Genomic DNA, 27,857 nt, shown 5'->3' with positions numbered 1-27,857 from the left:
TTTTTGATGTGACCTTCCGAGGAAGGTCTTGGTAAATCAGAGGCAAGCCGGCATGATTGTCAGATTGCGCCAAGCTTGTATCCGGATCCTACCTAGCACTGCCTGGAGAGCTCTGTAAATTCTGTTTGTAAATAAACCCTGTGATTATTCTGTGGATAATACAATTATCATTGCTTTATGACTTTAGGTTAAAAGCTTTAATTTGCTAGATGTAAATGTTCGTCAACATGACCATAATTTTGGACCCTGTTTTGGCATTTGTGGCTTGGGGAGGAAGGTCTCGAATGAATGGAAGACTCTCACTTCTCTTGATCTCTAGGAGACTCTATCCCACAGAATTTCCTGGCACCCTGGGGTGTTCTCCAACAAAGGGAGGGAGTCGTTGGTGAGGAAGCCTCACTCATTGACAAATCCTAGCTCCGAAGCCCGAATCCTCTTTGGCTGGGGACCCACGGTGTCTGTGGGAGTGAGAGTGTTGCCATTCACGGAGATCAAGGCCTCTGTGAGTGGATCTGAACTCATCAAAGACAGTGCACACTTTCATGTAGATGTGGCTGGAAATGAGCTCTGAGGGTGAAAGGCCCAGCAGGTCTGTATGTGGAAATGGCGCTGCTCCCTCAGCAGATGCGCGATTGACATGTTTTCAAGAAGTTAAGCATCTCTTAGCTTTGCAACTTGAGTGGCACACGCCCTGGGTTCTCAGGCTCACCCTAGACTCCCACGCTGCCTGTGCTCATCAATATATTGATGAAGCCCAGCCCATGTTGTCTCCATGAATTTTTAAACTGTCTGCTCCTGCAGAAAGAGTTCTAGCAGCTGTTAATTACCCAAATGCCGGCTCCTAATGGGGGAGGAGAAAGGAAATCTTTCAGCGCTCATTGAGCAGCAGATGGAGAGAGAATTTCTGAGTCCTGGTGTGTTTACACAGGGGATGAACTCACTGAGGAATGAAATCAGATAGTCCTTCGCATTGTCCCAACTTGGATTCAATTTAGGCTTGTTGTCAGGAACTGGGATGGCTGCTTTCTTTTATGTAACCACACATCTAGTCTTCACAAACAGAAGGCAAGGATCGTTTAATTTCATTCATGTTATTTTCGAAAGCATTTCACTCAACAAATATTTATTAAGCCCCTACTGTGTGCTAGGCATCTTTCTATGTGCTTGGGATGCATCAGGGAACAAATCAGACAATGATCTCTGTTCTCGAGGGGCTTGCATTCTATCAGAGGGAGCAGAGAGTCCACAGTAAGCAAAATAAGTAAATTATGTAGTTTATAGGAGGCAATGCATGCTATGGAAAAAGGAACAAGTGGAGTAAGGTAGGAGAGGTCTGAACTTCCAGACAGTTTAACTGTGCTTGGTCAGGGGACGCCTTGCTGAGAAGGTGACATTTGCCAAAGATCTAAGGGACAGCAGGGGCTGGGCCATGCTGGTGTACGTAGAAAGAGTGTTCCAGATGAAGGAACAGCCTGTGCCAAGCCATTCGATGAGCAGGAAGTTCAATCATTGGAATTTATCTTCTTCTTTTATTTTCTAAGAAATGCGCCTGGCCTGGAATATTCTTTATCCAATGTATCCTTATAGGAGATCCAGGTGTCAGTCTGGGAAACACCACGCCACTGACATTTGCAGACTGCTTTAAAGATGAAAAAGCAGTTTCATGTGGGGCGATGGAACTGTTCTGTACCCTCCTTGTGCTGGTGGGAACATGAACTTATTAAAATTCATAGAACTGTACACCCAAAAGTCAATTTTACTCTATGTTAACTTAAAAAAAATTAAATGTTTAGTGAAGTTTGCTCAAACACCTGTGGAGTAGGAAGGGCAGAGATTTACTAAGTAGGCCCACTTCACAGATTAAGAACCTGTGGCCTGACCATACGACCCAGCTATCCCACTACTGGATAGTTATCCAGAGAACTTGAAATCAACAATTCAAAGAGACTTATGCACCCCTGTGTTCACTGCATTACTCACAATAGCCGAGACGTGGAAGCAACCCAAGTGCCCATCAAGTGATGAATGGATAAAGAAGATGTGCTATATGTATACAATGGAATACTACTCAGCCATAAAAAAGACAGAATCATGGATTGACCTTGGGGGTATGATGTTAAGTGAAATAAGCCAGACAGAGAAAGACAAACTCAGTATGATTTCACTCACGTGTGGAAGATAAACTAACACACAGACAAAAAGAACAGTTTACTGGTTACCAGAGGGGAAGGGGGTTGGGGGTGGGCAAAAGGGGTGAAGGGGCACATGTGTATGTTGATGGATAAAAATTAGACTATTGGTGGTGAGCACGATGCAGTCTATATAGAAACTGATAAATAATAATGTACACCTGAAATTTCACAGTTATTAACCATTATGACCTTAATAAAATAATTAAAAAAAAAGAATCTGTGGCCAGGACATTACTCAGCCACAAGAGGCAGACTGGGTCTCAAAGTTAGATCTGTCCAAAGCCCGTTCTCGTATAAATAGTGCAGCCTCTGCCACATCGCCTCCCAAACCAAAGCTGTCCCCACTGTCAAACCTTCTGGATCTGGGAAACTCACTGTCTAAAAAGCAGTCAGAATAACAGCAGCTAACACGGATTGCTCACCATGGCCAGGCATTGTTCTAGATACTTTACATATATTAAGACACAATTTTCTCAAGAACCCTATGAGGTAGGTACTAGTCCCATTTTACAGATGAGGAAACTGAGGCACAGAGAGGTGGGCAAGCTTACCTGAGGCCGTGAAGGTAGTAAGTAGCAGGGCTGGGATTAGAACACAGTTAGTCTGGATCCAAGGTCTGTGAGCTTAACCTTCAGGCTCACTCACTGTTCAGCTGGGTCCAGCACCAGAGTACTGAGGCCATGGTGGTCCTTAGCCTGGCTTTGGCAGAAGTCTTACACTTGAAGGATCTCTCTTTTTTTTTCTTTTCAGTAATACATAGTTTTAGTTTAAGATTCATAGCAAATTGAGGGGAAGGTACAGAGATTTCTCATATGCTCCCTGCCCCTAAGCGCATGGCCTCCCTTGTTATCAACATCCCCACCAGAGTGGAACGTTTGTTACAATTGATGAACCTACACTGACACATTGTAATCACCCCAAGTCCATAGTTTACATTATGGTTCACTCTTGGTGTTGTATATTCTATAGGTTTGGACAAATGTATAATAACATGTAATCATCATCATAGTAATACAGAGTATTTTCACTGCCCTAAAAATCCTTTGTGCAGTGCCTATTCACCACCCCACCCCCACCCCCTTTGCAATCCCTGGCAACCATTGACCATTTTACCATCTCCATAGTTTTGGCTTTTCCAGAGTGTCATATGGTGGGAATGATACAGTATGTAGCCTTTTCAGATTAGCTTCTTTCACTCAGTGATATGCGTTTGAGTTTCCTCCATGTGTTTTCATGGCTTCCTAGCTCATTTTTTTATTGTTATTATTTTTATTGCTGAATGATATTCCATTGTCTGGATGTACCACAGTTCGTTTATTCATTCACCTTCTGAAGGATGTCTTGGTTCGTTCCAAGTTTGGGCAATTACGTCTGTAGGGTTTTGTGTGGATATAAGTTCTCAACTCTTTTGGGTAAATATCAAGGAGTGCAGTTGCTGGATCATGTGGTCAGAATATGTGTAGCTTTGGAAGAAACTGCCAAACTGTCTTCCAGAGTGGCTGGACTATCATTCATTCTCGGAGCAATGAAGGAGAGTTCCTGTTGCTCCACATCCTCGTCAGCGTTTGGTGTTGTCAGTGTTGTCAGCTTGTAGTCAATCTAATAGGTGTGTAGTGGTGTCTCATTGTTGTTTTAATTTGCATTTCCGTGATGACGTGTGATGTGGAGCATCTTTTCATGTGCTTATTTGCCATCTGTACATCTTCTTTTGTGACGTGTCTGTTAAGGTCTTTGGCCTGGTTTTTAGTTTAGCAGCACGTAAAGCAAGACTATGGTAGGAATGATGGAGAGGAGAGGAAGATATGAGAGATGTTTGGGGAGACGTAATTGGCAAGGCCTGGTGACTGAGTGGCTGAAACCAGTGAGGGTTAAGAAGGAGCGAAGTATGAGACTCAGGTTTCTGGCCTAAGTCAGTGGATGGATAGCGGTACTTCTGGGCGGAATTCGGGGGCCCAGGTGCATAAATTCATCTGAGGATGAGCAAGGAAATGAATCTGGAGTGTCTATGAGACTCTCCTGTCCAGGCTGATCAACTGCTCGTCTTTTCCCAATGTAGCTCGTGCCCCTGTGGGCGGCTCTCCTTCTTACGGAGTTTTTCCTTCTTTGATGCAAGACCTGTGTCTCTGTGATTTACATCTCACTTCTGTCTTGTGGCTCCACCAAGTCTGAGAAGACTCCAGCCATTTTTTTACCCTTCCCAGGAAAGTCTCCCTTCATGCCACATCCTCCATGAAGTAAGCTTGCAAAGTTGCTTTGTAAAGTACTTTTTCTTTTTCCTGTCTGGTGCGGTCACTCCTGCCCTCTAGTGGCCATTAGTGGGGCTGCCTGGGGCTGAGTACTGCGCCAGCCCACTGGATTCAGTCCTAGAGACTCTTCCTGCCCCTCTTTTCCTCCCAGAATCCGTCTCATCCCCGCCTTGTCCTGCCATCAGATTAAGCTTAGCATTGAAGAGATATCCAGAGTCTAATGGCACAAGAAGTGAGTGACTCACGGAACAGAAGGACACCTTACAAATCGCGTAATCCAACTCTCTTCTTTCATGTCTAAGGACACAAATTACTGCAACAGCCTCCTAACTTGTCTGGCCGTTCCATACACATCCTCCACAGTCTGTTTCCCACACAGTGGCTGGCTAGACTAGATTATGTCTCTCTCTTGTTTTTCAGCCTCCACTGGCTTACTTTCACACTTGGATTAAAATCAAAATTATTTTCAGTATGGCCCTTCATGATCTGGCCCCTCTCTACTTCTCTAAGCATTCTCTTACAAAAATCTCCTTTTTGTTTCCTGGTTGAGCTGGCCTTTATTCTACAAATGTGCCTAGCTTGTTCCTACCTCAGGGCCTTTGCACATGCACTTCCTTTTCCCCTCATCTTCTATGTCTCAATTTAAAGGTCACCTCCTCAGAGAGGCCTTCCTTGACCCTCCCCTATGTTGATCTCCATGGCACTACTCTGTGTATTCCTCACTAGCGCTTGCCCCGATCCATAAATATTTGTTCATTGTTCATTATCTGCCTCCCTTTACTTGACTATAACCTCCCCTGGGGCCTGCAGAGGGGAGAAGTTACAGGAGGAGCCTCTGACTAACATTGGAGTTGGTTAGAAGATAATGAGGTGATTCTTCTGAAGGTGGAGAATTCCCACCAGTGTAAGGTTGACCAGAGTTCCTAAAGAAGGGATTGTTAAATAGTCTCTAAGGACTCTCCAACTCTAACATTTTTGTTAACTTTTCCATCCAGTATTTAAGAAACGGAAGAGGTTTACTTCCAGGAATGACTCAGTAGCTTGTGTTGGACTAACCCTCTCATAGGAGATAATTATAAACTTAGTATAAAATATTTAAAAACAACTGTTTGGGGTTCCTGGAGAGAAACTAAAAGTAGGTAGAATCTGGAGGGGACTTGACCCCTGAAAGAAGGGAACCACACCCACTATGTGAAATCCATGTTTTTATGGCTCTTCCCTGAAAGCACTCCCAGTGCACATGGTGTGGAGCAGCTAGAACCAAGCAGAAGCTGCAGTTTGATTGGTTTGACAAGTCAGTGGACAGAGTACAGGCTGGCAGAGTGGCTGGAAAATGAGGAAATCTAAAGAGATGCCCCAGCTCCTTGCTCCCCATAAGATCAACTGAGGCCTCTGTTAAAACTGTGTCCAGTTCCACCCCTCTTTCAGCCCATTTCTGCTTTTCACGCTTGCCCACAGTTGTTAATCATGGGAACACTTTCCTGTAAACCTCCTGCCTGCAAATCATCCTGGCAGAGCCAGCTTCCTGGCTGGGGAAATTGACTTACAATATAAATTGATGTTTATAGATCTTTACACCCCCAAACTGCAGGATATATGTTCTTCTTTAGTGCAAATAGAATATTCGTCAAGCTAGAGCATTTTGAGGCATAAAATTAATCTCAATGAATGCCAAAGGATTAAAACCTTATAGACTATGTTCATTAAACACAAATGAATCATATTAAAAGCAATAACAATAAAATACCTGAAAGAACACTGGAATTTGAAAATTAAACATATGTTTAAATAATACAGGAGTCAAAAAAGAATCACAAATTAAGAATAACTTGAATGATAATGGAAATACAACATGTCAAATTTCTGAGATGCAGCTAAAACGGTGCATAGAGGGAAATGCATTGCTTTAAAATGCTTATATTAGAAAGAAGAAAGATTTAAAATTAATGACCTATGTTTTTCTCTTAATAATCTAGAGAAAAGAAGAACAAATTAAACCCTTAAACCCAAAGTAAGGAGAAGAGAGAAAGTAATAAAGAGCAGAAGAAGGTGAATTAGAATACAAATAATGGAGAAAATAGAAGAACCTGCAAGTTGATTCTTTAAAAGATTTAATAAAATTTATAATTTCCTAGCAATATAAATTAATCAAAAAGAGAGAAAAAGCAAATTACCAGTATCAGAAATAACCAGGGAAATCACTACAGATCTTACAGAAAATGAAAGAATAATAGGAAAACATTATCAACAACTTTATACCAATAAATTTTACAACTGAGATGAAATGGACAAATTGCTTGAAATCACATATTGCTGATACTGAAATAACAAGAAACAGAGAATATGAATAGATTTATAAAAGAGCTTGGTTCATAATTAAAAACTTTCCAACAAAGAAAAAAATCCACCCCAGATGGCTTCACTATTGAATTCTGCCAATAATTTAAGAAAAAAAATTACCGATATTACATAAACTCTTTCAGAAAATAGAAAAGGCAGGAACACTTCCCAATATATTTTGTGAGGTCAATACCTGGTACCAAAACCTGGCAAATACATTACCAAAAAAGAAAATTACAGACAACTTTTCTCATGGAGGTGGACACAAAAATCCCCAACAAAATATTATCAGATCGAATCCGGCAATATGTAAAAAGGTTAATTCACTGTGACTACGTGGGATTTATCCTAGGAATGCAAGTTTGGTTTAACATTTGAAAGTCAATCAATGTAATTCAGCACAGTAAGCAAATAAATGATTTTTAAAAACATAATCCTCTCAATCAATTTAGAAAATCACTTGGCAAATTCAACATCTATTCATGATAAAAGCTCTCAGCGAGCTAAGACTGCAAGCAAACTGTCTCAATCTGATAAAGTACATTTACAAGAACTTACAGCTAACGTCTTCTTAATGGGAGATAGTGAACATTTTCGCCCTAAGATTGGGAACAAGGTGAAGTGTCTGCCTTCATCATTTCTAGTTGGTAGTGGAGGTCCTCGCTACTGTAATAAGAGAAGTGAAAGAGATGATAGGCATTAAGGTTGGAAAGGAGAAGGAAAGATGTCTCTATCGGTAGATGATGTGATTGTTTAAATAGAAAATCTTAAGAAATCTGTCAACAACCACTAGAAACAATAATTGAATTTATCAGGTCAGTATATTGACAATAATTGGCAAATATATGGTACTAGCAGCAAACAATTGGAAAATGAAACTTAGAAAACAGTATCTTTTAAAATACCATTCAAAAAAAAAAACCAGAAGAAATTGTTAGGAATCAGTTTAACAAAATATGTGCAACACCTCTATATTGGAAATCACAAAACATTTTGGAGAAAAACTAAAGAAGGTCGACTAAGTCGAGAGCTCTACCATGTTCATGAAGTGGAAAGTTCAATATTGTTGCGATGTCAGTTCTGCCCAAAGTGAGCCATAGATTCAATGTGATCCCAACAATATCCCGACAGACTTTTTCATACAAGTTGACGTTAAAATGCATACGAAGATAGGACATAGAATACCCAAAACAAGCTTGAGAAAGAACGTCTAAGTTGGAGGATTCACTTTACCTGATTTTAGGACTTTCTGTAAAACCACGGTAATCCAGACAGTGTGAGAATAAACAAACAGATCAATGGAGCATAATAAAGAGTCCAGAAGAAGACCCACACATGTACAGTCCATTGGTGCCAACAAAGCCACGAAAGCAAGTTGTTGGGCAAAAAATATTTTCATAAATAGCTCTGGAAAACTACATAAATGAACCTTATCTCACACCCTTCAAAAATCCAGTTTGGATGGATTGTAGCCCTAAACAGAAGAGCTAACACTATAAAGCTTCTATAAGAAATTATGACAGTATCATTGTGACCTTGGGGTTGGTAAAGATTTTAAGAGCAGACATAAAAAGGACTAATCATAAAAGAAAGATTTGGTAAATTGGACTTCATAAAATTTTAAATTTCTGTTTAGCAAAACATCTGTAGATATATGTACCAAGTTTCACATATGTACAAATAAATATGTATACATATGCCTATATACATTTTTGCATGTATATATAAAACATTCCTAATAACAAAATGTGGAAGTGTGGTCTCATCCTAGGGTATGATTTTTTTTCTCACTTGGGTGTTTCTATCTCAAGTAACAATTCACTTTTTGTAAGAGTTATTTTATTCTGTCGAACTTCTGCTCACGAAGGAAATGAAATGGCAAGCCGGAGAGTGAGAGAAAATGTTCACAATATACATATCTCACGAAAGACTTATGTCCAGAACGTATAAAGAACTTGCACAAATAAATAACAAAAATATAAGCAACCCTCCTTTTTAAAATGGGCCAAAGACTTGAACAGATATTTCACAGAAGGTGTATCAATGGCCAGTAGACCATGAAAGTTGCTCATCCTTATTAGGTATCAGAGAAAATAAACTGAAAACACAGTGAGATTCTATTTTACACCCAGGAGAATGGCTAAGAATAAAAAGACAGACAACAACCAAATGTTGGTAAGGATGTGGAACAACCAGAACTCTGAAATGAAGTGTGCAAAATAGCACAACCACTATGGGGAACTTTTTGACAGTTTCTTATTAAGTTCAACATATTCCTACAATATGATCCAACAAATTAACTCATAAGTATTTTCCCAAAGAAAAGCACCCCCCCAACTGCACAAAAATATTCAAGTAAAAAATCCTTAGAGCAATTCTATTCACAATACCCTCCAAACTGGAAACATTTCAGATGTCCATCAACAGGAGAATGCAGTGACAATTTGTGGTTTATTCATCAGTGCAATGCTTCTCAGCAGTAACAAACAGAATGGCTCTTGACGCACACCATAGCTGAGTCTCAAATCCATTATGTTGAGGGAAAGAAGCCATTCACAAAAGAATAATGCATGATTACATTTATCTGAAGTTCAAGAATAGGTCAAATTAATATATGGTGACAGATGTTAGAAGAGGGTTTGCCTATGAGGATGTGTGGATTGACCAGAAAGGGGCACAAGAGAACACTCTGAGGTGACAGGAATATAATAAATCTTATGCCAGTGTATACATTTATCCAAACTCAAAGAATTGTATGCTTACGTACGGTATGTCTCACCTTAAGTAAATTTTACCCCAGCAAAAATATAAAATAATCTTAACAAATAATATAAGCGGGGTTGAATCACATGGTTTAAATAATCCTTTTTCCCAGTGGGATATTTTGATGTCGTTTGAACCATTTGGGTTTTTTTAAAACTTATTTTTATTCTGTTCAGAAAAGCAATACATATGTTTATCAGTCTGCTCGGTCTGCCGTAACAAAATACCACACTCTGTCTTAAACAACAGAATTTATTCTCACAATTCTGGATGCTGGATGTCTGAGATGGGGGTGCCGTCGTGATTTCTGGTGACAGCTGTCTTCCTGGCTTTGGCCTGTGTCCTCATGTGGCCGAGGGAAAGCAAACTCTGGTGTCTCTTCTTACAAGGGTGCTAACTGCATCACAAGGACCCCACCCTCATGACCTCATCTAATCTTAATCACCCCTCAAGGGCCCCACCTACAAATACGAGAACACTAGGGGTTAGAGCTTCAGCATATGAATTTGGGGGACACAATTCAGTCCACAGCAATATATCTTCTAGAAAATCTGGTAAATATAGGTAAGTGGAAAGAGAAAAAAAAAACCATGTCATTGCGTTACCCAAATCGCATTACCCATTGCTGTTCACATTCCGATGGATTTTGCTTCCAAAGTTTTGTTATTTCAACATTTATGGGGTTGTAGTCATTCTGTACTTGTAATCTTGTATCATGATCTTTTTAATTTAATTACAGCATGAAATTTACTCTATGTTACTAAAATCCCTTCTTAAGTCCCCCTTTTTTAATAGCCACAGAAGGTTTCCCCGTGACCGTGTTGTAGTTTATTTATTTGGTCTCCTGTGATCGAATGCTGAGATACTTTCCAGTAATTTGCTAGTGGAAATAATGCTCTGAGAAATATATTTGTGCAAGAGGCTTTTTCTGGAACACAGATTCCTTTCTTGGGATAGAATTCCAGAAAATGGAAATTGTAGGTTAAAAGGGCGTGCTCTAATTACATGTTGCCAAATTCCTCTCCACAAGGATGTCCCACTTTACACTGCCCCCAGCAGCGGGGCAGGAAGGTGACCTCTCTGCTTGCTGTAGGCACGGGGGGGCGTTTCCACTAATGTGTGTGTTGGCTTGTTGCCACAGGTAAGCAAGGACAGCTGAGGACGACTGGAGCAGGATCCCCCTGGCTCTGGGGGCCCAAGACCCTCCCGCCCCCTGTCCCCGGCAGCCTGTGTTCTGGGCCTCACCTAGACAAGTCTGAGTAGGAACAAAGCCATCGCATCCATCCACAGCCATGAATTTCCTCCGGCGGCGACTCTCTGATAGCAGCTTCGTGGCCAACCTGCCCAATGGCTACATGACAGACCTGCAGCGCCCAGACAGTTCCACCAGCTCCCCGGCTTCCCCGGCCATGGAGAGGAGGCACCCCCAGCCCCTGGCAGCCTCCTTCTCCTCTCCAGGATCCAGCCTCTTTAGCTCCTTCTCCAGCGCCATGAAGCAGACCTCACAGGCCCCCTCGGGGCTGATGGAGCCTCCAGGCCCCTCCACACCTGTTGTTCAAAGGCCCAGGATCCTGTTGGTGATTGATGATGCCCACACAGACTGGTAAGCCGGAGTCTGCAGGGGCTCCCACCGAGGGGCAAGAAAGGAGGTGGGGCTTACCTCTCTCTTGGGGGGAGGGAGGAAGCTATGAGAGGTTCTGCGGTATCAGAGACTGGACTGAGGGAAGGAAACACATTTACCGCATGGCTACTGCGTGGCAGTCACCACTTTGTGCCACACTCTCTCCTAAGGGTTGGCATGTATAGATCCACAACCCCTCACCTGCAAATCTAAAGTCCAAAAACCCCTGAAAACTAGAAATTTTTTTTTTTTGAGGAAGCTTAGCCCTGAGCTAACATCTGCTGTCAATCCTCCTCTTTTTGCTGAGGAAGACTGGCCCTGAGCTAACATCTATGCCCATCTTCCTCTACTTTATATGTGGGACGCCTACCACAGCATGGCTTGCCAAGCGGTGCCATGTCTGTACCCGGGACCCGAACCGGTGAACCCCAGGCCGCCAAAGCAGAATGTGTGCACTTAACTGCTGTGCCACCAGGCCAGCCCCTAGAAAATGTTTTATAATCCATTTGGCAGCAAAGCCTGACCTGAAGGGAAGCGAGACTGTAATAATCTTCATTATGCCACTGACTGTGCTTGTTCATATGATTTGCTGCAAACATCTTCATGTGTTTGCTGTGGGGTGCTGCCCAGAGCCCACTGCAAGTGTTAATATAGCATATGGTATATGCACTGTATTGCCTTTCTAAAAACAGAAAATTTTTTAAATCTAAAATAATTCTGGCAAGTTGCTTAACTTCTTTCAGCCTCAGCCAGCCTCCCCTCCCTCCATGAAGTGAGGTTATGAGGGTAAATGTGGACAAGTCCACAGTCCTTATCTAAAACCCTTGGGACCAGTCTGCGTGAGTCTGTACCCCAGCTCTTTCCTGGACTGGCTCCAGAACTTGTCCTTTTAACACCAAAGGTGGGCGGAGATGATGTACCTTCCAGCCTCTTCTCAGGCCCCAGTAGATGGTAAGCTCTCCAAGGGCAGAGACTGGACAAGTGTGTCAAAGTCATGGGCAGAAGTTGTTCGACGGATAGTTACCGAGCACCAGCAGAGTGCAAGTCCCAGCCTCAGGGGCTCAGGTAAGTGGTGAACAGGTGCCGCTCACACGGAGCTGCAGTTGGAGAACAGACCTTTACTCCAAATTGTTGGTAGAGAGGGGTGAAAAATATTATCAATCCAGCTGGAGACAGACTTTGCAGTCCACGAAGTAAGCCCACGGGTGGAGATGTGGAAGCACCCCATCCAGGGCGAAGGAATGCATGGGTGGGAACCAGAGGAGTTCTGACAGTGGACCCAAGGACGGTCATGGCGGCTGGAGGGCAAGGTGGCATGCGTGTGTCTCCAGAGGCTGCTGTGTAACAGGCACTCAGTAAATATGTATGAAATGAACAAATTCCTGCATCCAGTTCACTAAGCATCCAGGGGCTCTGTCATTGTTACATGCACGTGTACACTCCCATTCATTCCTTGAGATGTTCGCTCAGGGTGGAAATGATCGAGCCTATAGTTTGGATTGGGAGATATTTGTGGTTTATAATACATATTCCATATGGTCAGCATTAAAGACTGTTCAGACGGCAGTCTCTCCTGTCCTGTTAGGAAATCACTGCATCTTACCCGGGGCGGTCACGTGTATGGCCTCTGTTCTGAGCCGGTCTGCAGCATCTGTGCTGTTGCTGCTTGCTTGAAGGCTCTCCTCCTGAAGCCCCTTGCATCTCTGCTTATGTGCTTGTGTGAAGCACCATCTTTAGGTTTCGAGCTTCCAGGTTGATTTCTGCAGAAGTGTTGCTCCCACGTTCTCTGGCCTGCGCGGTCCTGTGCCTGTCCACCCGGTGATCACAATGCCTTCATGGCCTTTGTAGTCTTCTGTTTCTCTTTAACCCAGTGCTTGACCTTACTCTGCTGACTGTGTTATCCTGGGCTCAGTCCAGGTTTGCCATGATATGGAATTGGCAGGGCGGGGGGTGGTATTTAAAAACCTGGTTGTGAGAAAAGCTCCTTCCTGTATGGAGGTTAAGCTAATAAATGGGATGGTACCCTGGTTAGGAACTCAGACTTCAGAGCTAGACTGTCTGGGTTCAAATCCCATCTCTACCCCATAGTAGCTATATGACCTTTGCAAGTTACTGCACCTAAATGGGAATAAAATAAATAAAATAACACCTACCTTGTGGAGTTAATATATATACATAGAGTTAAAATCTGAGTTAATGTGAAAGTGCTTAGGATGTGTCTGGTAAACAGTAAGTGCTATTTAAGTGTGTATCATTATTGCAGACTATTGTGACCTCCTGTGCAACATTAATCACCTTGACAGCAGCCTATCTTAGGAGGCCTATTTAATCTCTTCATGCCCAATATTGGGTAGAATGGATTAGGATTTACCCCCTTGCACTAGAGCCTTCTACTGGTCACTCTTCCCTGCTGGCCCTCGGTGATAAAGTTGGGTCGTATTGGTCTCTGTCCCCGCAGCGTCCATATGGTGTGAGTCTAGTGTAGGGCACAGTGAGTGAGGTTGAAATGCAATGAATGGCTTCAGCCAGGTACCGTGTAAATTTGACATTGGTCTTCAGTCTCTCCTCCACAGGGATGACCAATGTGTGAATTTTAGGCTGTACACTGGTGGGGGACACAATTTGGGCCAGAGGAATTTCTCTCAGTCTGTTTTGATCATGCCTCATATGCCCAATCGTTAATTAGGTCTTGAGACCAGCAATGTTTTTCTGGCCCCTCAGTGCGTAAAAAAGGAAGTGAGACCCTGACGCTCGGTAACTCACGTGGAAGTTGGCTCTGTCTCTGTTGGATGTTTGTGATAGAGACTTCTTACCCACACACACGTCAGCTTCTGTTGGAGAACTCCGTCCGAGATTCTTCATGAACTTCCTAACCTCTCTGAATCTCAGGACTTTCCCGACTTTCTCCAAATTGATGCTGGCTGCCATGGCTTCTCCATCCTCCCCAGCAGAGCTCCCAGGGATACGCATCCGCCACTACCAGGAGTGGCCGGCAGGTGGCGGGCTAGCCCCACTGTCCCCGAGCAGCATTAGCACAGCCTGGGCTGCTTGGGTCAGCCCCTCCCTCATTGTGCGGACTGTCTCCTGAGAGGAAGAAGTTGTTAAAGAGGGAGAAGCTGGCCCACACAGCCCCTTTCTTCCCCCTTTGAGATGATAATGAGGGGAGAGAGGGCCCACCGTCTGGACGGAGGGTGACCCCACCAGGAACAATGCTGCTGCCTTTTCTCCCTTCTGAGCCCCACATCCTCCCCTCTGTCTTGCCCTTCCCTTCCAGGTCCAGGGCCTTTCTGCAGAATCAGCTTTCTTGTGGGTGAGGGAGTTGAACCCCTCACTCTTCCCGTCCTATCTGAGGCCAGCTTGCAGACCCTGGGAGCTAGCTGGGCCCCCCAAGGACGATCTGATACCTGGCCAGTGACCTGGGAGGAAGGACTTTTCACCTTCTGAGGAGAAACAGAGGGTCCCAAGGCCACCCTTGCTGGGAAGAAGGACTCATGGGAAGTGTTTTAAGATCTCACCACCTTTTGGGGTGAACCTGGCCAGGGCAAGGGTGTTTGGGGAGCTTTGGCCCAGCCCCACATAACGTCTGGCTCAGTAGTCGGTCTGAACTGAAGTTGGTGCTGTCCTCTGCGATGAGGGGACATCAGTCAGTCCCGAGAGCCACAAGGGAAAGGAGAAATAAAAGAACTGGATCTCAAGTTCACTTTTCTTCAGCCCTACTGCCGCTCCACTAATTGTCCTGCCTAGAATTTTCCAGCAGCTTCACTGGCCTCAGGCATCCGGTCTTGACCTTGCCTCCTGGTTACCTTCCATGTTGCCACCAAGGCATCATCTTTCTGAGCACAGGCCAGCAAACTTTGCTCCCACTGTTATAATCCTCTGGTGGTGGATGACCGCCCTCAAGTTCAAATTCAAAGTCCCCATAAGCATGTCTGCCCTCCCTATGGCTCTGGCTCCAGCTCCGTTTCCTGCTTTGCTGTTCCTTCTGTAGGAATAGCGAACACCATATAGTTCTCAAACACATCTTTTGGCCTTAGCACATTCTGTTCCCTTCTCCCTGAATACCCTTCCCTATCTTGTTCCCTTGGCCAATTTCCATTCATCCTTAAAAGCCTGCTTGGGTGTCACCTCTTCTGTGAAGTATTCCCTGATACACCCTACACTGCCAACAGTGCTAATAACTACCTTGTTTGTATAACTTAAAACATATTTCATGGTGCCCTGGCAGCACATATCACACTGTGTTATAACTGGCTATTAGGTGGCTGACTCTTCTGCAGGAACGAGGCCCGTGTCTTATTCTGCTTTATGTCCCTGATGCTCAACACACATAAGTGTTCAATTAGCACATGTCACTGCCCCCACCCAGTCTAATCAGGATGACTCTTGGTGGGCATAATGGGCCCGAGATGCACCCTTTCTCAGGGGTCAGCCATATAGACACACAGTTGAGGTGTTGCTGTTTTTACTCACCTGTGTATAAAATCTTGGCTCTTTCTTTTTCTGTATACTAGCGGAACTGTAGGGCTGCTATTTGAGATAGTTAAAAAAAAAAAAATAGGCACATTTTGTACTATTGCCCACAGAATGTACCAGAACTCCAGGTTTTGAAAACCCCAGGTTTTTCAAAATCAAAACATTGAACATGACAAAAAAAGATTGCTCATGACCAGGTTGGGATTTCGGTACAACTGCCTACTCTCCGTTTTTCCCACAAGGTCTCTGGATTCTGGATGGGGCTTGGGGTGGGGGTGGGGGATGGGGGAAGAGAAGCAGCTGTGGCTTTGCCCGAGCCCCTCCCCTGGTGTCCTCTGGAACTCTGGCTCTCCTCTCCTCTCACCTCACCATGGCCTCGTTCCCAGAATGTCTGCTATTCCATTTCAACAACGACCTATTGTTACCTTCCCTATGGTTTCTTTCTTCTTTTATTTGTTGGGGAGGAAATGAAAAGGGTATTCTTGGTTTGAAACACCCCTCAGCTGCCATCCTTCCGGCCTGGAGCATATCGGCCGACACCGTCCTACTGAGTAATGGCTAATGATACCCACTAAAGCACCTGTGCATTTCTGGATCTACTGAGAGCCATTACGCTGTGTGATCATTTGTGTCCCCACCATCACCTCCACCCACCCTCTCCTGGATGCTGTCTTTGTATCCCAGCGCCAAGAACAGGGCAGGCAGATAACAGGTGCTCGGAAAACATCTCTTGATTGACTGAGTGACTTTGGAGGGTATGAGTGACTGGTAATGACACGGGTAGGGGTGTGACAGTGAAACTGAGGAGTGACCTTGGTTGCGTTCTTAAATCCTCTTTTTCCCTCGCATCTCATACTCGGTTCAACAGAGAAAGGCACAGTGGCCACGGTGAGAGCATTTAGACCGTGGAAATTGGCAGAGGCTACGAAGCACGGCTTTCAGGGCTCCCCAGAGAGCCGGTTGTTAAGCGCTTGCCAACACGCCATTGCTCGCCAACACGCCACTGCTCGTTGGCCCTTCCTGATTTCACCGGGGGGCTTTTCATAGGTGAGGAAGCAGAGCACAGAGAGCCCCTGCGCCTGCTCCAGGAGCCCAAACAGGAGAGTGGCCAGCCTGGGTCTTGCACGGGACTAACTTCTTAAATGGCATTTCCGGGTCCACGCCTCCTCCTGACCACCACCCGGGGCTTCAGTGTTTGGCACGAAGTAGATGCTGGAAAGTCGGGGTCGAAAAATGAATGAACACGCTAAGGAATAAACCAGGAACTGCCTGAGGATGGGGTCCTGTCTTCATCATTGGCATTTGGCAAACATTTGTGCACTTTCCCTGAGCACATATCGTGCTAAATGGTTTTTGTGGCTTCTCTAATTTAATCCTCCCAACAGCCGTATGGAGTACTACGACTATTCTTATTTTATAAATAAAGAAAACTGAAGCTCTGGGCCCAAAATCAAAACAGATGCCAGTGGCCTCTGGGATCTGGCTCAGAGCATCCTGGACATGTGTGTTTTCCTGTCCCACCTGAGCACAGGCCCTCCTGTGCTTTGAGCGAGGATGTTGGCCTGTGGAGCAGGGCTCTGCAGCCTCACACGGGTACACACGCCCACACACACCCAGCATCTGAGAGCAGTGGGAGGGAAGCCGGTGGCAGGACTCCATGTACGACACTGAGGCCGAGCACAGGGTCCCGGTGACCTCACCCTCAGAGGAAAGCGCCCCACCTCAAGCCAGGCGGCCCTGCCCTGCTGGAGGCCTCGGGCAGCAGGAATGGCCAGGAGAACAGGGGGTTCCTGTGGCCATCCAGACACTCATGATCTCAGAGGTTTGGAAATTGGACCCTTCATAGCAATTGCCCTTGGAATTAATTTGCCCTTGGAATATTTTCCTCTTTTTTAAGCACCAAGGGAGCTCAGACAGGATCTTTTCTGTTCTTTTTTCCTGTGTTTTGATATTAAAGATGTAATTTCCTAACACATGTCAGACATGTTTCCCAAGAGAGTTGAAATGGGAAAGAAGACGAAGTGCAGAGAATTGAGAGCTCGCAGAGGGCAGGTTGGGGTGGAAGTCCCAGTTCTGTCACTCATCAGCTCTGTGGTCTTGTCCAAGCCACTTTTCCCTTCTGAGTCTCAGTTTCCCCATCTGTAAAGTGGGGATCATAATGCCACCACCTTCCCATGCCACTGGGTGCCCAGGGATGTTAAGAGGCTCCAGTGAGAGCGCTTTGTGCCTCTCCTTTTCCATGTGCGCGGCTTGTTTCCCTGTGATGTGCTTGGTCTGTTCTAGAACATAATTTCCAGGAGGGTGGAGCTTACGCCACCCTTGTTTAGCTGCTGTATCCTCGGAGCCTAGCACAATGCCTGGCATGTGGTGAGATAGGACAGATGGGTGATTTAATGAATAAATGGATGCTCTTGCCAAGGCAGTGGTTATTATTAAGGCAAAGTTCAGGATTGAGGATGCCCTGGGGGAGAATGTGTCTCAGAAAACACTGAATTCCAGGGCAGCTGGAATTCAGGAAGAGCACCCCACATGTCCATGCTATCCCCACAGCTCCCCTCCTCCTACCCGTCCGGCTGATAACTCCGTGTCTCCAGCCTCCACCATAGGGGCTGAACTGCTTCAGCTTGCTTGGAGTGGAGGTGTGAGGACTGCTGGGCATCCTGGCATTGCCCCCAGGGTGAGCAAGACCTTCTGCTTCCCCTGTGCCACCTGCAGGGGCTTTGAACTCAGAGCTGGCATCACCCGCAGTGGCTTTTGGGTAGAGTTGCCTGATTTAGCAAATAAAATACAAGATGCCCAGGTAATACTTAGATAAACAATGAATCAGTAGAAGTATATCCCATGCACTATTTGGTACAGACTTATGCTACAAAGTTATTTGTTTATCGGGAATTCCAATTTGACTGGGTGTCCTGTATTTTATCTGGCCACCCTCCTTATGGGGGATGGCAGTGAGAGACTGCCCAGCCCTGCTAAGATGGGCCCAGAGAGAGGCTGGCATTTGAGCTCTCTTGCTTTCTGATTGGGGAGCCAAACCAGGCCATCCAATTCACCCCACTCTCAGGGAGCAGCTTTCCCTGCCTGTCATGCGGACTGAGAACTGTCAGTCACCAGCAGGGAGTGGACAGTCTGGAGGCAGACTGCCTGGGTCCCTGTTTTCCCTCCCATTCATGTGACCTTGGGCAAGTCTCACCTCACCCTCACATTCCTCAGCGGTAAGACAGGACCGTGGGGTATCTTTCTTGAAGGGTCATTGAAAAGATTAGAGATGATGGCATGGGTGGGGCTTGTAGAGGGCTTAGCCTGTCATAACAAGCACTGAAATGGTAACTGTTATTAACGATTAATTGCAATTACTAATTGCTGGTGAATATAATAGCATAGGGAGCCAGGGGGAAGGAAGCCACTTGGCATGCTTCTCAGTTCAGCTGGATATGCTTGAGGGCTGTCTTCCAGAAGCCCAGGAGGAGGGGCGTCTGGATGCTGGTAGGCTGGCAGACACTCTACTCTGAAGATGAGAAGATGGGGGCCAGAGTCGGTCCCCTCCTCCAAGAGCTGTGGGGGCTCAAAGCTGAGACACACACCTCTCTGTTGAAGACCCTTGGCTCCAGGAAACAAAATCCTTCCGCTTCTCCCTACCACTGCCCTCCCCCTAAAACTCTCCTTGAACAAGGACAGGTTCTGCCTATGTCCTGTGGGGAAACGCAGAGGTGGAAAGAAGTGGGAGACAAGCAGGCTGCCTTCCTCCTCGCTTCCTTCACAGTCCCACAGAGGCCACCCAGCACCACCTGGATGGGCTCTGAACTCCTGGACTCATCCCTCTCACTCTGGGCCCCCTTGCCCCTCCCCCTCGCCTCCTGCCCTGGTGCCTGGGGGAGAGGAGGGGCCTGGGGCATTCCCCAGCCGCCTGCCCAGTCGCCTGGAGACGGGCTCCCTTTTCCCAGGCCCGGCCCCTTTTATCAGGGAGACAATGTGCGCACACAGTGAGGGCCTTGTGTGGCACCCAAGCCCCAAGCCCTTTGACTTGAGGAATTTTTCAAGTACTGACCTCTCTCCGTGAGGTCTTCCTGCCATCCAATCCAGAGGCCCGGTGGCCCTGCCGCTTCCTACCCGGCTCAGGAGGGGAGAGAGGGAGGGAGGGGGAAAACAGTGAGGAGTTGTCTCCCGTCCCGGTAGAGTCTTCACCCTCTGAAGCTGTGGCTAGAAAATCCGGGGGAAATGTCTTTGAGCAGAAGGGAAGGTGGGGGGACATCTGATGGATGCTGTTTCCTCCTAATTTCTCCCTTCTCTGCTGATGCTGTGGGATCTTGGCCGAGCCACTTTCCCCTCTGGGCCTGCTTCCTCATAAGTCAAACCATGACGATGGACTAAGATCACTGTCCTCAAAAGACTATTTCCATCAAATGACATTCAGCTTCCCAGCCACTACCATACACCTTCTGTATTGGGTAGAGTTCTCTGTTTGCAAGGAAAAGAAATGGACTTTGGCTGACTTAGGCAAAATGGGGATTTATTGGAAATATGTGGGAGGCTCATAGAAGCCAAAAGAAAACATGAAGACCTGAGTTTTGGAGAGGTCGGGACCCAGGGCTCTGCCGGGATCGAGGAGGCAAGGACTGGTGGACAGTCTCTGGAGAAGTCAGATTCTCTGTCTTCCCAGCCTTGTGCCTCTCTGTCCAAAAATCACATTTCTCGGGGAGGAGCAAACCTGGCTGATCCACAGTGTGTCCTGGGGACAGTCCCACCAAGACCTTGTGCAAGAGAAGCTTGGTGCCATCCGTGCAAATGCAAATGCTGTTACTAGAAGAAGTCAGAACAGATGCAGGACAGGCCACACGTACTGAATGTCCCGCCAGATGTACTGAATCAGATTATTTAGAGTAGAACTTGGAAAAATGTTTTTTGTTAAATAATGAAGAGCCAAGTTTAGAAGCCATCAAGTTAGAGGGCTTGTTTCGTGTGGCTCCCAATGGGTAGAACTGGGACCACTGAGGCAAACCAAGAGGCAGACACATTTCAGCTCAGTATACAGAAGGGGAGCGTTGTCCAAAGATCAAGTGGGCTGCCTGGTGAGGGAGTGAGCTCCCTGTCACATGCAGGTATTCAAGCACAGTGGGGCTGGCCATTTGGGAGGAATAATGCAAAGGAGTCTCAGACTGTAAAGGGGTCAGCCTACAGCCCTCAAAGGAGTCTTGGACCTGAAGCTTCTCCTGTTTTCCTCTCTGACTTTGTGTCTTGGTTATTTTTCCTGTTCTGGCCTTGCCTTTCTCTGAGGAGTTCAGCTGTTAACTCAGGAGTCTTTCCTCATCTTTCAAAATGTGGTTTTCTCACCCAGACCCTCTGGGTGACCTTCTTTCGAAGGAGTCCCTCACATGCCATGGGCTCTTTTAGCAATAACTGTTCCTGTTCCTGCAGACTTCACCCGCCCGGTTACTGCCTTGCCCTGGGGGAGGCAGGTCGCTGGGCAGATGCCAGCCTCATTACAGAACGTCTCTTCTCCCGGGGCCTGTGGAAGCCTGCCTGGGACACGTTTCCTCAGCAGGAGGGAGGCCGTCTGTGATGGAAGGAGAGGGGATGGTGCTTCGTGTCCATTTTTCTGACCTCCCACCCTGGGTTTGTAGGAAGGGAAAGGGTTTCCTGAAGATTTGCGCTGAGCTAATTGCCATCCTCGGAATGGAATCAGCTAAATTAGGGGTTGCCTGTGCAGCTGCTCACAGGAGACAAGGCGGTCGGTGCATGAAGGGGCAGGTGTAGGAAAAGGCACAGGCATAGAGAAGTATTTCTCTGCTATTAGGAAAACAGCACAAGCTCTAGGACAAATGTATCTGCCACTTGGTTTTAGCTCCCAGAGAGACGACAGGGAGCAGTGGGGACTGTGGTGGGTGTGAGAACTGACGCCCCCCCGAAGGCAGCAGCAACTGACACAAGAACCACGGAGCGAATTTTTACCATGTAAGAATAATGGCCTGATGTTGCCATTATGGATTTTCAAGGGAAGCCAGAAATCTGAATTTTTTATGTGAATTTTCTATTTTAAAATTAAAAGTATACAATTTAAATCTAACAAAACAAGACTGTGGACTCCGTGAGGTTTGCCCCTTGGCAACTTTTGATAAAGAAGACAGGAGTCAGGGTAAATATTCAGTTTGGCTCCTCATCTGGGCCTGTCTCTTGTTTAGACTGTAAGCACCAGATGGAAAGGGGGCTGTTTTGTTGAATGCAATTCCTAGGGACTAGCAGAGTGCTGAGCACATGCTAGACCCTGGATAGTTGGATGGATAGATTGATGGATGGATGGATTGATGGATGGATGGATGATAGATTGATGGATGGATGGATAAGTAGATGGATGGATGGATAGATGGATGGATGAATTAGTGGATGGATAAATGGATGGATGGATGGATGGAAGGATGGATGGATAAGTAGATGGACAGATGAATAAGTGGATGGATAAGTGGATGGATGGATGGATGGATGGATGGATGGAAGAATTAGTGGATGGAGGGAGAGAAAATAACTTTTCTCAGCCTTCTTCTCTGCCCTGCCCTTCTCACCTTGACAGACCCCACCTCCCTTTCTAAATCAAACACTCAGTATTCTCCTGGTCCCCTTCTTCTCATCCTCCTTATACCATCTAAACCCCTTTTGTGGAATGATTGGATTTTAGTCACTTGCATCTCGGTATGAATTACCTTTCAGTGTTTACCTTTCTCATGGGCATTTCCCCATGTAGGGCTCTTAGTAGATGCTCATTATATGTTTGCTGACGAAATGGCTTAGCCCTCTCAATGTTAACTCTCTTTGTGGAATGAAGGTTGTGGACTTTGCGATATCTGTGGGAATGAGGGTGACAAAGTGTTGGGTTTTTGGAAAGAAGAGGGGTAGCGGCTAGAAGATAACATTCTAGCCCCACTTCTGTAGTCACAGTGGGTGGGTGACTGATGAGTTTGTTGACCCTAAAGGCCCGTGCTGGGGAGGAAGAGGAGCTCCCAGGGCGCAGCCAGGCCAGGTTTCCATCACTCTAGACTTGAAGAAGGAGTTCCATTTAGAGCAAGGAAGATACTGCCTCCTTCCTCCTCTTGGAAAGAGGAAGTGACATGTCACTTCCCCAGGGACACACCCAACTGATGTCAGCCCTCTATCTTCCTGTTTAAGGACAAGAGGGAAAGAGATGAACGTTAAGCAACTGCCGTGTGTCAGGGATGTCATTCATGGGGGCCTCATGGCAGACACAGTCATGTCCTTATTTTTACAAATGAAACTGGGGCTCGGGAAGGTTGGTGTTTGTCTGAGGCCCTAGGAAATAAACAGCAGAGCCAGACGGGACCTGGGTCCGTCTCTAAGGCCAGCAGCTCCCACCCACCCAGAGAGATGAAGTCCTGCCCGGCAGTCCACCGGTGAACAGCCCACTTGCCAGCACATTTTTGGCAGGTTCCCAGAGGCCTTCAAATCTGCATCCTCATTTAATCCTCATGACAACCCTATGGGTAGATCATCCTGCCACCATTCTGCAGAGGAGGAAGCAGTGGCTTGTCCGAAATCGTGTAGCAGGTGCCAGAGCTGCCAACTCAAGGCTAGGTCTTCCACTCTATGCCTGCCCCTCATTTTTCCTGCACACTTAGGGACATGCCCCAGGAGAACTTGTCAGCCGCCTCAGTCCCCCAGCACCTGCCCAACTCATTTGCCCTTGAGAATAAACACATCCAGACCCTCTCACATTCATCTCTGCAGCCCTTGGCTCTGACAAAGAATAGGTACCAAATATTGGGTGGAATGATGGATGAACTCGACCGCTTCCCCAGGGAAGCAGCTCCTGGCCCTCAGACTGGTCTGGGTGTCCCTTCTGTGGGCTGACCTGGATCTTCAGGCTAATGCTCTGTGTGGTCATTGTCCATTAATGTGTCTCTCCCTCCTGTTAGGTAGAAGCCCCCTGAGGCCAAGACTATGTTGTCTTCATACTTACTTCCTCAGGGCCTGCAGGCTCTGGGGCGTAGTAGGTGGTCCATCAAGGTGTGCTGAGTGTCTTCCCAAGAAGCCTTTCCTGACCAACCGGAGTCACATCGCCCCTGCCCCCCACCTCTTATCCTCTATCACTTTGTGCATTGTATTCATAGCACTCAGCACTTCTTTTTTCACCTGCTTAGTTTTCTCACTTTTCCAAGAGCATGTTAGCTCCACAAGAGCAAGGTCTCTATCAGCCTTCCGCCCAGTGCCCAGAAGGGTGCCCAGTAAATAGAGGTTAAATGAGGGAATGAATAAATGAGGTGAATTGTGGCCAGACCTACCCACTAAAATCTCCTTCCCTATTGCTGTCAGAAGCCAGTGAGGGGATATTTGTCACATCCTGTGGCTCGGGCCCTCATGCATCTCAGTTCCTTACCTTCACAGATCCCTGTGCAGGTGCAAGGGATCTTGTCACCTTCAGAGGTTTCTCCCCTTCCTAATTCACTAGAGTCCCCTAATGGCAAGGAGGTGTGGAGAGCCTGCCCCATTCAGTGGAGGGTCCCCTCTGCAGTGGGAAGGAGCCAGGAGGGTTAGCTCATTTGTGGGAGTAAATGATGGAGCTAAAATTGGATCTCCAAATTAGACCTCTGTGTTCTAAGTGCCTGCTTTTGCCATGCGTCCATCCATCCAAGCTGCCACGTGACTCTCCTGATCTTGCTAACTGGGAAAGGCCTGAGGGTGTCTACCTTCAGCAGTCTCCTGCGTGGTCCGTTGCCCATCTCCACCTGCCTCTGTCCATGCCACAAATGAGCAACGGACCTCTTGCATCAGAAAAATAAAAGTCTCTTTCTGGAACTGGATCCCTGCCTCTCCGCCCTCACCATCCACTCCCCCAGGAGGGGCAACCCGTGGGGACACAGCTGTGCCTGAGACAGAATGTTCCTGACCCCACCCCCTGGGCAGGGCATTGCCGAGGCCTGGCCGCATTGACTCTACATCCCAGATGGATTTATTAGATGGGCGCTGGTTGGACACAGGTGGATCCTGTTTGTGCTAATTCTCCTCTTCCTCCTGCTCCTGCTGTAGCCAGGAAAGAACTGGGTACCCGCTCCTCATAAATCTCTCTCACACACCACATACCGCCTCCCCAAACTAGGGATTTCCCACCCCAGGCGGCACCGGGTTTATAATATTCTCCTTCCTGGTGCCTCTGATGTGGCGGTAAAAAAATGAGACCACCCACAGAGATGGAAGCTTGGTGGAATCAAGAGCTGCCCCCACCCCCTTCCCAAGGCTGAGGGCTTGACGGATTGGTCAGGATATTGAAGGAGCTCGTTATGAGAATAAACATACTAGGGCATTAGGAAGTGGTCCCATTATGGAGATGCAGCCTTCAGGCATGGTGGGATTGTCCATTTCGCCTGAGGTCAAACAGCCGGGCAATTACAGAGGCAGCAACCCCAGCCCCCAAGGCATCTAGAATTCCAGACCATCCCTACCCTTCCCTCTGCCAGACAGAACTGTTCAAAGGCAGCTCAAGCCTGAATGAGCCCCCGGCAAGGAGGCAGCAGTCTGTGTGGCCCGTCAGGAGACAGACTTCTGACTCCCAGCCAGGCAGGGGGATGGACCACCTGACCCTCAGCTTCAGCCTGAGTCTGTCTGCCAGGCTCTGCAGTAAAAATTCCAGAGATGGGCAAAACAAGTGTTTCTTCTGGGAAGGTGGGGCCTTGTGAAGGCCAGAGCTGCTTGGGTGGTATTGGTGTAGTGCAAAGTGCTCTGAGTTCCAGGATAGGCTCAAGCCCAAGGGCTGCCAGTTGTTCAGGTTGGACACTGTACCATGACCCCAGAGAGTATATTGGTAAGTGTATTATAACAGTGTACCAGTAGATGGCAGTAAAGTGTCTCAAGGACGGGCTACCCTATGGCCTGTCCCTGGAAGACATTATTCATTTACCCAGTCAGCAAACATTTGTTAACCATGTGCCTGTGCCCTGGCATTTTGTGCCGGATACTGGCGATTCAGTGAGCATAGAGATGCAGTTTCAGGTTTCCAGGCTCTCAGAGACTAGGTGGATGGGGGGCAGGGGACAGACAAACCTTGTGTAATTCCAACACGGAGTGATGTGTGTTATGATGCTTGTTAGGTGTGGCACACTGTGGGAACCCAGAGGAGGGCCATCTAGCCCAGCCTCGTGAGGGAGGCGCTTTCAAGGAAAGCTTGATAGAGTAGGGAAGGATCTTGGAATATGAGAGAGAAGCAGCCAAGCAGAGAAGAGTAGGAAGCCATCCCAAGCAGAGAGAAGAGCATATGCAAAGGCCCAGAGGAGTAAAAGCCTAGGACATGTGTAGGGGATCACAGAAAGCTGAGTGTGTCCACGTGGTAGGTGGAGAACTGGAGGAAAAATGGGCTATACGTCGCCAGGGTCTGGATCATGAAGGGCCCAGAGGGTCTGGACTGAATCTGAAAGCATGAGATCTAACTCACTGTTGCCACTTAGAGGTTTCGTGTGACTTTGAACAGGGACTTCTCCATCTGGAACATGTGAGGACTGCTCCCTGCCCTGCCACCTCTCAGGGCTGACATTAGGGTCAAATAGGGGGAGGGGTGTGAAGGGGCTTGCAGGCCTTAAATACCAATGTTGTCTATTTATTATTATTATTATCATCATCCATCACTTATTGCACTGATGGGACAGATCAAAGTGAGGTGAGTCATTATTGTGTTGTGTAACCTCCATGAGGGCAAGATGATGTTTTATTTGGGGGTCCCCACTACACGGCACCCGTAGGCACAGAGTAAACAGTCAATCGTTCTTTGTTGTTGTTGTTGATTCCGTTTCAGGCCCTGGGCTGTATACTTTGGCGCTTACTATGTGCCAGGAACTGTTCTAAGTGCTTTCTATGTCTTGCCTCATTTAATCCTCACAGCAACCCTGTGAGATAGCTACTGTTATTATCCCCACTTCCCAGATGTGGAAGCTGAGACACACGGACGTTGAGTGAATTACCTAAGGTTGCACAGCAAGTGCATGGCGGACCTGGGATTGTATCTGGGCAGTCCAGCCCTGTGTCCACTACACTCTATGCCTTGTTGTGTGGAGGATCAAGTGATTTCTCACCACCACCTTGGCTGGAAGATGTTATCACCACTTGACAAATGAGAAAAATATGACCTAGAGGAGTTAAGTTCCTTGTCTTAGAACACGTGGTGAGTAAGTAGGAGAGCTAAGATTTCACCCAAGCTTGTATGATTCCAAATCCATGCTTTTTCCAGAATACTAGTGATGGCACTCATGAGTTACCATCCCGAGGTCCCAGGCCTACCCAAGACTTCTATTAAATCTAAGCTAGAGGAACGTTGACTTAAGTCCTGTTCTGGCCCTTTGCTATACCCCTCCTGATAGCAAGGAGGGCGCTGTACCAGGGACCTGCAAACTTCACCCTTAGACCATGTGCTGGGGACCCTGAACCCTAGAATTCCCTGCCTAAGGGGACCCAGACCCAACTCCAGGGCCTTTGTAGGCCAATTCCCTGGTCCTCTCTCCCAAGACATGGCCAAGGGACGACTGTTGATGAGGGCGTGAGTGAGGAGAAGAAGCTTGGCCACATGGCCTAGGCTATCCACGAGCCTGAACAAGAAGCCCCAGCGGTGCAGGACAGAGAGGAGGTGGGAAGAGAATTAAGGAGGACAGTGGCAACCAGGAGCTGGCAAGCCCCATTCCGCCATGTTATGGGTAGAACTCCAAGAATTCTGAGAAGTCGAAATTCTGACCCTTCCAAGTCTTTATGAAGTTGTGTTTGTCCAGGAAGGAAGACAGACCTGTTTTATTTAAATGTTTGCCAGCTTTGTTTATCAACTTCAAATTTTAAGCATATGAGACATAGGCCTCTATTTGTTCTTTTGCCCCAGGCCCCACAAATATTAGAGATGGGCTTATCACAGTGTCTGGAGTCTGCGACACTACCTTTAAGGATTGGTGATAAAATTCACAAACTATGTGAAAAGGCTCCCTTTGCATGAGGCTGGCTGCACACACATTTTGTCTAAGACCATCATGGGAGAAAAAAACCAAAATCTTGCTTTCAAGTCACGCTAACAGCTTGTGTCCCACTAAAATCCTGCCTGGTTTACACCTGAGCCTGTGAACATTGTAAGCAAAGGTGACGTTAGTATTAGAGCTGTCAGTCAGTGATTCAGGCGGTGTTGGAAAGAGATGAATTCCACTGGCATTGGCTAAGTGTAGACAGAGAGACTTTGGAAGCAGACAGACGAAG

At 46.7% G+C, this 27,857-nt stretch overlaps 1 protein-coding gene across 2 annotated transcripts in view; it reads left to right on the top strand.

The window, feature by feature from the left end:
• Positions 1 to 27,857, top strand: part of SYN3 (synapsin III) — a 460,560-nt gene that overhangs the window by 25,459 nt on the left and 407,244 nt on the right. For both annotated transcript variants that reach the window (XM_070599819.1, XM_070599820.1), the window contains exon 2: positions 10,683 to 11,144. In XM_070599819.1, coding sequence (XP_070455920.1) covers positions 10,834 to 11,144 — 311 coding nt within the window. In that variant the 5' untranslated portion in view covers positions 10,683 to 10,833. The remainder of the gene's footprint in view (positions 1 to 10,682; positions 11,145 to 27,857) is intronic.

The sequence above is a fragment of the Equus przewalskii genome, chromosome 29 (assembly GCF_037783145.1).
Source record: "Equus przewalskii isolate Varuska chromosome 29, EquPr2, whole genome shotgun sequence".
NCBI classification, from domain to species: Eukaryota; Metazoa; Chordata; class Mammalia; order Perissodactyla; family Equidae; genus Equus; species Equus przewalskii.
Note: the sequence above shows the minus strand (reverse complement) of the source record. Positions and strands in the feature narration are given on the sequence as shown.